Source organism: Morone saxatilis, unplaced genomic scaffold, assembly GCF_004916995.1.
Source record: "Morone saxatilis isolate NCDOM2014 unplaced genomic scaffold, NCSU_SB_2.0 Contig11, whole genome shotgun sequence".
NCBI lineage: Eukaryota > Metazoa > Chordata > Actinopteri > Moronidae > Morone > Morone saxatilis.
In genome coordinates, this window is record NW_023339663.1 from 6,118,212 (window position 1) to 6,130,938 (window position 12,727).

Below are 12,727 nucleotides of genomic sequence, written 5' to 3' on the forward strand. Positions count from 1 at the left end.
GCTATGTGCTGTAAATAATTGTGTGTGTTTCCTCCCCTGCTGGTGATATGTGTATGGGTGGATTTTCTTTGCATAATACAAGTGTGCATGTGTGTGTCTCGTCTTATGTATGCAAACATATGTTTCTGTACGTCCATGGTGTCTCAATCTGTGCATGTATCCATGTGGGTTTTTGCATTACATTGCACATTCTTTCTGTCAGTATATATATTGTATGTGTATGCGTGTGCACAGAGCCCCCTGGTGAGGTTTGGTGACTGGTACCCTGCGGCTCTCTTTATCTCTCACTCTCTCTCTGCATTTCATCACTCAGTCTTCCATCCCCCCCCCCCCAAAAAAAAATCTTAATCTTCCTATATCTCCTCTCTCTGTCTCTCTCTCTCTCTCTCTCTCTCTCTCAGCAGACATGCACCATTTTCTCTAAATGGAGTTCAGACATTTGGAACCTATTGGATGAGCAACGAGTAGAAACGCCTAAATCTACCAATAACGCCTAGGCAGTGGGGGTGGAGGAAGCTTTCAGGAATCAACAGAGAGTGACATGTGTGGAGGAGTGGGTGTGTGGAGGGGCGATTCTGAATGCAACAAGTGTGATGACCTTCCTTAATTGGCTATTTTCAGCATGAAACATGCACATGCAAAGGTGAACTTAGTCTCATTTGCAAAAGGATGTCGAGGAGCGTTACTAGATGCCAGCGGTCGGTCAGCACTGAAGATACTTTAAGAATATTCAACGGCTTTCTAAAAAATAGGTTGTTCATAACTAGGGCGATATAGATACTGGTGGTGTTTTAAATACTGGTAGTGCAGTAAAGCAATGTTTTTATTGGCAGGCTCCTGCATTCTTTGTGTATTTTGGAGTAAAAAAACATGCAATGCACATAAATGCCATGATCGTGTGGGTTGACAGGATAAGCCTTTCTGCCAACAGCAGGGGGCCGTAACAGTGACAATAATGCACTATAAAAAGGTAGCAATATTCAAGCAGAAGGAATTCATGTTTCAACACCCAAGGCTTTCCAAAAGAAAATGATCTTTAAAATATTATGAACTAAGTCAGACCATATTGACGCATACAGTAAGTTTTGCTGAAAAAATATACATCCTGAACTACTAAATACCTAAAATTGTGTTTGTATATAATGAAAGTTCCACATGGTACATTTAAGGGGGTAAAGAGGGTATGCTTGGGGTTCATCTGCTTCACCTCAGCTGCAACCATCACCCAAATTTGGATTTTCTGGATCCAGTAACTGACAAACATGGTGACAAGTGATCAATCCAAATCCGGGACTAAATATGTCCCTTCATAAACATATGGATGGCGCCAAGTCCATGTTTTCATATAGTTTACGGTTCACAGACACACAAATGCTCAACTCTACCATCTGGAATGTCTCCAAACAGGCTGACTTCTATGGGAACATAAATAACACTGTCTAATGAAAGAGAAATCCAACAGAGACAGAAAAACAAAAGAAATGCAGATACACCAAAAAGGGAGAAAAAAAAACATCGAGACAAATATAAAGGAGGGAGAATAGCCGAAAGAACTTCTTGGGGGCTGGAATCATCTCTCTAGCCTGTAGCTTAGTTAAAGAAGCTTTAATGCAGACTTACACCGACTCCAGTGAACTACTAAAAGAGGGCCACAAAAAGGTCATGTGTGTGTCTTACTGTGAGCTTGTTAAAACAAAACCCGCTAGGATTCCTAAAGGGATTCTGGGCAGATTACTTTACTTAAAGCTTCACTGGCAGCCTGGAATATACTGAATGGAGACACACAGAGGGGGAAAATGTCTATTCTCCATCTATTGGTATTAATAAAATTGTGAAATATTAAAGTAAAAAAAGCTAAAGAAAGAAGACTTTGCAGTTAGTGTATTTTTGATTTGCTGGAGTCAAAAGCAGAAATAAAAAACTTTTGGACTTGCATTCCCAAACATTTACGCTACAGCAGTCATTTATTAATGCATAATACAAGATTGTTAAAGCTAAAGGATCCAAATATGAAAGACATCTTTCATATTGTTAGCTTGGCCGGACTCCAGATGGCTTTATAAAGTTAAACAATAGCTCTTCGGCAGTCAGGTTTTACTCTGAGGGCAAGTGGAGCTCGAACTGCACTAATTATCCATCATGCTCTTCCAAAGATAACAGCTTTACTCTTAATCCTGGCCAAAACAAACAGCTTCAGCAGTAAGGCAAGAAAGATGCTTGTTGCTTTCTTTCCTTGTCATTTAGGAGAGCGCAATGTCCTGTTAGAGGCAGTGTCACAGAGAGGGAGTTCAATCTTTGGATGTTTCTGTGGACTCCCTCCGACAGCACTAAAATTACTAGAATTGAGTGAAAGCAGAGGCCAGAGATTGTCCATGAAATGCTGAAACAAAGCTTGCTTGATGGTTTGGTTATGGCATATAAAGGAGTTCAAGGCGCTTCCTCTGTGCAGTGTGTTTATTTCAGAGCAAGACCAATTCTCAGCAGAGTAGAGCTCTAAAACATATTGTTACTACTCAACCACTTATTGGAAGTGTACTGAAAACATGAAAAAAAGAAAAAAACACATCTAATGTGATGATTCTCTTATATTGAATAGCATAGTATTCATAAAACTCCTTTATTTCCAAAAATGTTAACACAATTCTTGTGTTGTAATATGTCAAGTATTAAGATAATAGGTCTTAAATGTGGTAGTTTTGCTTGGTTTCTTCAGTAATGCTAGCAGAAGCAGGTTCATTTGTCCTTACTATGGCGATGAATATATGTGTCCACACTCAAAGGGAAAATTTGGAAAGTTTTATTTTGGATGTCCAATCAGTGTTGATGGTAAATGTAGTCCAGTAAAGCAATAAATTCCTCACTGTGTGCTGTATCGACCAAGAAATAGCTGCAAAAATCTGTTCCTCTTCTTGACACATACAATGTAGTTGGTGTCGAGGAAGCACTACAGGCTATTGCAGCTTGGAGGAAACAATATAGCTACGTGTGAAAAAGAAATGGTCAAACGGCAGGAATTAATTTCATTGGCAACGTTGTGTAACTTTAATTAGCACCCAGCGGCTAACTTATCTTGCTCAGTGGGCGTGGGCGTCAGAAGCTTGCGCACAATGCATCCTGGTCTACGCAGGCACTGCTGGCACGGCTCCGGGAGCAGGAGAACTCTTTCTTGGTCAATACTGAAGAATTATTATCATTCTTTAAATTGATAACATTTACCATCAACACTGATTGAACATCCACATTAAACACATTTTCCCTTAAGCTTTAGAGAAGTGGGAATCTTTGTTTTACAGTGTGACAGGATGAGTAATGCTAGTCAGAAGCTGCTGCCCACTCAAACACCTGATAAGGTGGGCTGAGCCTGACTGGATTCCCCACAGCAGATGCAGCAATGTGGGACAGACTAACACGATGACTCCGGCAAAACGAATCACTTATACTCAGTGTAACGAAACAGAAACACAGTACTTGCATGTTCCTGATCCATATGTGTCTAAATATGTAATAACTAGCAGACTGTTTCCCCACAGATGAAGGCAGACACAAGGCGTAGACGGGAATCAGACACAAATGTCTCACCCCGCTGGTTGAGATAACACACGCCGTATGAAAAAGGGAAAATGTGTGTGTGCGCCTGTGGATGCTGCTCCTTATTAGATTAGTGTTCTTTTAATAGCTAAATGGAAAGTTTCTTTTTATTTCGACCAGAAAATAATTGCTCTGTGACACTGGAGGGAGGGCAGGAAGATGGTGAGCCAAAGCAAAAACAGACTAAAATATCCACCAGATCTTATCAAATCTGTAATTCTTCCACGCGTCATTTACAACAACTATTCCTGTCACTAGCTGGAAAAAATACTTCTAGCACAGCTCGGAAAAAAAAATCCTCTACAGCATCTTCAACTGATATGTTAATAGATGTCTGCACTTGCTTTGACTTTTGTTAAAAGTTACAGTCACGTGTCTTTTTTTCCCTGGTGGAACAATGTGTGCTGCACAAAGTATGTAGAAGTGATATACAATCAATGTCTCACTTTTTTCCTGGCTACAAAAGAGTAAAGAAGAAGGTGGAACTGCGAGCTGAAATCTGGCATATTTAAGGTTTTTTTATGTTTCTGTCTATTTTTGCCAATTTCTATAACAAGGTAAAAACACTCCTGCTGTCTGTGGTTATAAATCTCCTCAGCCCATAGGAAAAGGCATGGAACTTTTACAGGGGGCAGGGATTTCCTGCATGCAAGCGCAGCAAATGGAAAGAACAATTAAGTTGATGACATGATAGCATGGGGCCATGACTGAGCGCCATAAAACTGGAAACATACATGTTTGTGGAGAAACTATTTCTGTCTCGCAAACACGCGCATACAGAGTCCAGGTCTGGGTGGTGCCCCTGTCACACAAGACCATAATCAGAAGCTGCTGCCTCCTCTGGCCTCATTTATCCTCTTGCCAGCTCTAATAGAGGGTGAGATGTCACAGCAAAGTCATACTGAACAGAACACACACACAAACACACTCTGTGCATGTGCTCCCATCGGTGACGTCAGTGGAAGGGTGAGCTAAACGTTGCTGTTACCGCTGTTGTTCAGAGCCAGACATTCTTCTTTTACTGCAGAAGAACAAGTTTGCCAATAACTTCACTGCATTGCCAGATTATGCTTGTGTTTACACAAATAAAGACTCAAATCCTCTTTATCTTACTGGCACTTTGATTACATTTAATAAGAAGATACGGCACACACTGCTCCTGGATACCTATTGCTTATTTTTGACAGCTGCTGACATTATCTCTTCTGAGGCTGTCTGCAACTCATTTCACACTTTGAATAGGTATTCTTGTTTGTTCACTTGTTTTGTCCTTAGATATAAGCTTTGCAGCCAGCACAACAAACACCAACTGTTTTCATAGAATGGAGCAGTGTCATTCTTCTGTCCAGATTTTTGTTGGAGCTTTGTGTAAATTCTTAAAAGGCTTAAAAAAAAAATCTTTACCATAATACGTATTTGGTTCTGATAAGTAGGGTTCACTGCTAAGGTACTTAGTACTTACTTTCCTTAAGTAAATACCATGGTAATTTCTGGGAAACAGTTTGCACCTCATACACGATAATAGCCAATACTAATCAGATTCTTTTAGAGATTTGACTGGATTGTACCTTACTGATTCTTCGTAGAATCACATATCAAACCATGACATTATACTGTAAATCACATTTGTTAATGCAGTTTGAATCTATAAGTTCAATAATGTTGAAATATCTTGGCCCATTCTTTCTTCATTCAGTACACTGTACAAGTTACCAAAGCTTGTTGACTGAAAAAAAAAGGTACAAATGTACTCTAGGTGTGTTGAACTACAGAGCCACCAAGACAGGTTCAAAGTTTGAATAATGCACATGTAAATACACACATTTGCTACTGAATGCATACAGGTGTACAGAGTAAGTGCATAATTGACCTTGTGTGGCATCATTATGTATGCATGGTAGTGGGTTAGTGTGAGCACACACACCTGCTGCAGCCCCGATGCATCTCTCCCTCCACAGATGAGCACCAGCTGCATCACAAACCCCCCAGCTATCTCCAGGCGAAACCTAACAATGTTTTACCATACCAAATCCCCGGCTGACTCTCTGCATCGTTTCCTAAGCACAGACTGTCCAGTGTTTATAAAAAGCCACCAGCCATAAACTCTCAATTTCTCCTTGTTACTGCAGCAAAAGAAGCCCTAAGGTGTTTTAGAGAGAGTCAGTCATAGGAAACAATGTTTGGTTGTAAGTATGAATTCATACCGCACGGATTTATATACAAGCGGAACTACTTCTTGAGGGAATCAATTGACCTTTCAAGTGTCACTTCTGTTGTCAAGGGAGCAAATCAATGCCACAATCTGGTTTCTCCATGAATCTGAATGAAGCAAATACAATTAGGCCTGTAAGTCTACAGCATGGGATCTAATCAAACTGTTTTATCGTATTACAATGACTGATGTCTTTCAACGATATTCCAAAAGTGCTGATCAATTCTCTACAGTCTTGTCACATTGGAGGTGGATGTTGGCAGGGGTTGGGTCAGAGACATGAGGGATTTCGGTGAGACAGACTTGAAGACTGAAAACGAGTGAAGTCAGATGTCCTCCTGTGACCTGATCCGATTTTCCATTACTGTCTCCTTTAATCACAGTGAGCGACGGGAAATGATGAAAGGGTGGTGGTGGTGCTGGGGGGTGAGGTGGTGATGAAGAGATGAAGGGATTTTGGGAAGAAAGGGAAGGAGTCATAGCATGATGTGGCTGCGTGTGAAATGCAATGAACCCGGGAATGAGCCTCAGGGTGTTTCCCCATTCTAAAGTTACTTTCACAGCAAATCCTGTTGACTTGCTTTACCTGGGAAAAGCATACAAACACACATGACGCGTTTGTGTTCATGTGAGTTTTTCTCACCAACACAAAGTTTGGCAACAGTAATTAGACAAATGCTGTGGGCGTGTTTGATGTGTAAAATGATTTAACTTTAATCAACAGGATTTCTTAAAATTTTCTAATGAATAGGTGTTAAATTGTTATGTATTAGTTATATTTATTTATTGTTCGAGTTAGTTAGTTGGAAGATCTAGTGGATATATGAAACTATTTACTGACAACCAAGTTTTTCAAAGGGATTTTCTCTTCTCTGATTGTCAACAGTCACATTGCTTTTAACTTTTAGAGTTGGAGATGTGATTATATTATTTACTGAACCTTTAACTACTGTACCACCAACACCATGACCTTTGCTTTATTTAAAAATATATATTTCCTTAGGTGAACCATCGTAGTTGAAGCTTTAAAGTGACTTAGTAACAGATCCAATTTTATAAAGTTATTATTCGTGGGAATGGAAAGCTCAAATGAAGACAGGTAATTAGTAGTGATGTATGCTTTCCTTTCAGTGAAACAGAAAATAAACAATGTGATGCAACTAGTATGGTTGTTGGGACTGTCACTCTTGCTCAGTGTGTTTGATTTGTTGTTTCATCCTTGGCAAATTTTCATATGGTTAGCTTATTGTCATCACATCAGGCAGGGGTGGATATGGTGTCTGAAATGGGTAAAATCATTTTTTTGTGCTTTGGGAACGAAGGAATCTTCAAAGACCAGTTACTAATGGTTTGGGAAGAGGGAATCAGAAAAAGAGAATGCGGTGAAGAAAATGCGGGAAAATAATTAACACCAGGTGATGAGTCAGTTCAGTGCTTCAAGTTCTGATTATTGACAACTTGTTATGATTATAACCGACCTTGGTATGATGTCTGTGGGACACAAATGCTGAGCTTATTTACGTATTTATTATAGCCCAGTCTTGCACAAATTAAGTTCCTACTTTGAAAGTAGGACTTTGAAAGTGAAGATTAGTCAGCATTCCCTTGAGAAATAGCAGCTGTTGCTTGTGAAAGTGTGATAATTAATACTCATTAATATGTCTCAAATCCAATATATGTAGAATTCAAATTTGCTAATCAACACTGAATTTTGAGTGATAAATACTACCACATCAGCAGAACTGACCATTAAATGAACATCATCACATTTGTTTTAAATTATAACAGGAAAAACCTTACAGTATATAAACAGGAATGTGTGTACTGCTGCGGTAATGTAACAGCAGGAAAAATAAAACAAATACAGCTAAAATGACAATGCTGATTATTTTGTCCACTATTTACTCATATTTAATTCTTCTAAGTGTGATTAGTCTGAATAAGTGTGTTTGGTCACACACATACTGTGTGGTGCTTTTATTGCAGAGGTGTACTGCGTTTGCGTGTGTGTATGTGTGGTCTCACTATGTTGTTTAGTATCTAAAAAAAACTGCCCGCTATGATGTTAAATCTCTTGTAATTCTAGTACTTGTCTTCTTGCTGCCAGCAATATGTGCAGCTCAAATCCTTCTGTTATTCCGGCGTGGGGTGGAGTTATATGAAATAAACGATACAAACAGGTACAAACACTCCATATACTGCCTACTTATGCTGAATTCATTGCTCACTGTCAACACTATATCAATAAAAACATATCCCTTTTCATAATGTGCTGCATATCTCAACAGGACCGAGCCACCTGCTTGTGCACCTCTACCTCTACTGTAGTTAGCAGGCTTTGTTTCAGGGTTGGGATAAGGGTCCTAAGGGAATTTAATATGATAATTCAAAAACAGTATTTGTTGAAATTAGACTTTTCAATGAGGAAGGTGGTCTGAGAGTTCAGTTGGACCTGGAATGACTCCACTCTCCACCAATGCACACTCCTCAGTACATAATACATCCTCACTAATCTCCAATCCTAATTTTAGCCTAGCCACTTTGTTCCTAATTCAAGCCATGAGTATGTTCTCAGATTTGCTAAATTGTAACTATGAAAGCCTGATTACAACTATATGGTGCTTATGATTTTATATATCATACCCAGTTTTTACCTCTGGCCCTACAAAAGAAAGCAGACCATGTCGGTTGTTGAGGGTACCTTGTAAGGTGAGTTGGGCCTGGGCTTCGATGGTTGCGTTGGCATTGTCCGCCATGCAGGTGTAGATGCCGGCATCCTCCTCTGTAAGGTTGGAGATCTGGAGACTACCTCCTCCCAGCAGCTCCACACGACCCTCACTGGAGGCAGAAAGAAACAAAGTGGTTGGAAAATAATAAAGAAAATTTGTTAGATCTGACAGTCTTTTCTCCGGATACCTTTTTCATAAAACAGTATTAGTAACCTACATGTAACTCTGTTAGCATCACATGCAGGAGACCGCAGGCTGCTGACCCTCACCTGCGTCATCACCTTTTACTAACTCTTGAATAAATAAAACATGCTTAAAGCCAAGTCAGTTGACCTGAAACAAAATGCAATTTATAATTCCTCTTTATTTATATTTAATATATTGATTTTAGACAAGTAAAATATACTAGAGCCTACAGTATTTTAGACAGAAATAAAGAGTCACATTTAGTGATCCTACTTGGGCATAAACACATCCTTTCAATAATACATGTACCAAGTCATGCAGAAGCTACAGCTGGGGCTTGTAGTTTGTACAGTGTCACTACCGCAGTTGTTACATCACCTTAATTAATGTTTTTAATTTCTTACAACAGCTGTTAATTAACTGTGGCGACAGCGATCGAACATCAAGGAAAAGTGATTCTGACTTCAAGATCTGCTGTTTCTTTTCATTCAGTATGGACGGATGTGATTTGTATCAGAAATTAGAAAATTAGAATATGATTATTGAAGGTTCGCACCATCTTGAGTGCTTTCCTTCTCTCATACAGGCTCCAAATACTATTCACTCTGTGTTGTGCTCAGACTTGAAATTAAATATTTTTCCCACCAGTTAAATCACTATGAAAGTGAATCTTTTCATGTATAAAAAGATATATTTACATACTGCAACACACAGTGCCAGGAGATAGGACTAGCTCACTGAAAACAGAATAACAAGTGTAACATCAGAGTCACACTTTGCATCAGGCATTTCAGACTGAGCAATCTTAAATATTTATTATTCTAAACTATTTGCGCCTAATCCAAAAATACAACCACACATCTATTTGTATAGCCTCTCTCTGAACCAGTGACCCTCCTCCATTTTAAACAGTCCCAACTTTGATTTTCCCAATAGGCCCAGGGGGAAGCAGTCTGTGGCCAAGCTCTGGCTTGATTCAACAACCACTGGAGCATGGGAGTAGGAGGAGGCTGAGAGAAAAGAAAACAGAAATCAATAGCTGACAAAGAGAACTCTGCATTCAGAAAGAGAGAAATAGAGAGGCGGGGAGAAAAGCAGGAGCAGCAGGTCGACTGAGGAAGATAAGAATCCAAAGAGGGCCACAGGAAGTACCATGCATCTGAGGAAAGCGAGATCAGTGCATAATGGTTTTTGCACAGAGGAGTGAGGCTACATGCAGAGGTAAAGAGTGTACTGAAGAAAACAACCCTATGCTGCAGGCTGATTTAGTTTTAAACAAACTGCTGACTAGCTAGGGCTTCCACGCGAGCTCCTATTTCTCTCCCTGAGTACTTCTGGGTTTTGGCAGCATTGGCCTTTGAGACCATCTGCCTGTCTGTCTGTGCTGGAGTGGAGCATTCGAGTGGCACTCAACCTGCTGTCACCAAAATGACATCACTGTTTCACTTGTATTGTCGGGATAAAATAGACTATTACTTACAGCATTAACCAAAACACACATAGCTAACACTTCAGTTTTAGGTTAGCGAGACTTGCTGTCTTAAACTCGGATTGCAAAATGTGTTGAAGATTGAAATGCCATTACGGATTGCTGAACCTTTTTTTACACTTCCATCACTGATGGTCGTGGGCCGTAGTAATGTGAAAATACCACTCCCACACAAAAGTCTGTGTTTGACGTAGATTAAATAAACATGGTTTCCAAATTCTAATGAATACAAGATTTGTTTACCATACATTAATGCAGCAACTGACACTCAATGCTGAAATATCCAGATTGAGAATTGCAGAATATTTGGGTCCGATAGTTTAAAGATTTCTCCTCCACTCAAGTCACAGTAATACTTTCCACAGAAATCATAGCAAACCTATATTTACTGTAAACTGACACTCACCCTTTTATAACAAACCTGAGCAGTGTGAGACCTGCTGTTTCACCCAGGTCAGGGCCAGGTTTATGAATTCAGGTCAAAAAAGCCATTTTGACCTGTTCAGACTGACAGGAAACACAAGTAATCCCTGATCCCCATGTCAGTCCAAATAGAGTATCAAACAGCACACTGGACCCATTCTGACAGCAGTAGATTGTATAATAAATAAAAACACACTCAAAAATGTTGTACTCAGCAGAAAGCCTGACAGAGAATGCCCTGGGTCTACACGGTGGGAAAAAAGGAGACACATGAAGTAAGTAGCTGCCTTTTCTTTTGGTCCTGAGACTGCAGAACATAACACGGAAACAATGAAAATGCCAAATGTCTTGCTGTACATAGACTACTTCCTTGTGCACATTAGTCTGTCTGATTCTGCTGTAAGGCCATGCATGTCAAATCCCTGCTGAATGAAATTTCCTCTGAAAGACGTCCTGAGTTAGTTATGCCAGGCAATCCTGCAGTTAGTCTCACCAGGACAACTATTCAGACTCTTGGGCTTTCGTACACATGCACTATAAAGGGCATTGACAGCTTCCTCTTGTACTTGAAAGATGAACATACAGCACATATCAAATCACCAGGCAATTTCTCATTCTGTTTAGAGCGAGCCAATCTCCCCTCTAACTGCCGCAGCTTAAGTGCTCAGTGGAACAAGGAATGTGCTACTGTTTATAGACCATGAGGGAGGGAGACAAGTAAATTGGCTCGAGCTGAATGGGCTGAAGACACCTTGCGCTATTGTGTGGGAGCTCTCTCCACTTCATGTTCATTTAAATTAAGACAAGGTGCCTGCTGCAAGGATATGAAGGATATCTTGTGCATTAGCTGCAGGTCCTTGGTGGGAGATGGTAGTAAGTGGGGCTCTAATTAAAACTGCAATATCTGTATTCACCTACAAAGAGCTGTTAAATTAGCTCACTATTTCCACTGTCACAAGCAAAGTAAAGACTACAGGGTAAACGTGTCAGGCAGAATAGGTGCAATGATGCTAACTGGCCTTGCTCTCAAGTTTTTACTAATTCCACTTCCATCAGCAACAACTTTCCACGTTTTTTTCATTGTGGTGTGCAATTAATTATAATGTTCATATATTCGGCTAAAATTTGAGACACTCAAATGTGATTCCAATATATATATCCAATATATGTTTTTGTCTAGATTTTCACTTTCCTCATCATAACGTCATACATCCGTTTCAAAATATCAGACACAACATCGTAACCCTTCTGATGCTCTCTAGTGTGTAACCGGTCCAGAAACGGTGTTGAGAATTTCCTGTCAACATGTAGTGGTCTCTAACACAGTCTTGTCCCCTGTTCTGCCATTCAGCTTTGAAGGCAGTGGCAGCCACAGAGACTTCAGAAAAGGGCTTGGGTGGGGGGGGGAGAACACATTTGGTATGTGTGATTGGTGACTCAGCCTTCCGTAACACCGACTAGTGGCAAGGTCAGTACACCTGGGTGAGGGGAAGCTGCAGATCACTGAAGAACTGTAGGCATGTGTGCGTTGATGGAGGCAGTGCAGTACGCTGTCACAGAGCAATCAGTGGTGCTGTGACAGTACTTGGGCATGGGTCACGCTATCTGCAGCACAAGGGGACGGCAGGTGGAATCACGACTGTCAACAAAAAAAATGGGATTCATTATAAATGGATAGAGTGGGAATCTGTAAACTTTTCTTTGTTTGGCCTCTCTTTCCTCTGATTAAATGTATTTTTCACTTGCTACTTTCCTCCTCTCTCTCTATAACTAGCAAACCCCTCCGCCGTCTCAACCATCTCTCTTTGCTCCGTCATGCACCATGAATGCCAACTATTGTGCCGTTCGCGGTGTTGTGGTTCAAAGTGAACGCAAATTGAACTTCCCCCCTTTTGACCAAAAAAATAATCATAACAGTTCCATGAATTTGAAACATGTTCAAGGTGTGAAGAAAGCAGTGGGATTTCATTTAACAGCCAAGCAGGGCAGACAGCGGATTGGACTGATTTTTCCCGCTTCCAAAACACATTTTGTTCTTTACCAATTCAAGTCAAGTCTTGACTTGATTTACCTATTGCTGTTCAGATATGAGCTACGGTA

General features: G+C 40.2%; 1 protein-coding gene across 5 annotated transcripts in view; it reads right to left on the bottom strand.

The window, feature by feature from the left end:
• Positions 1 to 12,727, bottom strand: part of neo1a (neogenin 1a) — a 147,843-nt gene that overhangs the window by 49,685 nt on the left and 85,431 nt on the right. For all 5 annotated transcript variants that reach the window (XM_035651822.1, XM_035651820.1, XM_035651821.1 and 2 more), the window contains exon 5: positions 8,502 to 8,638. In XM_035651822.1, coding sequence (XP_035507715.1) covers positions 8,502 to 8,638 — 137 coding nt within the window. The remainder of the gene's footprint in view (positions 1 to 8,501; positions 8,639 to 12,727) is intronic.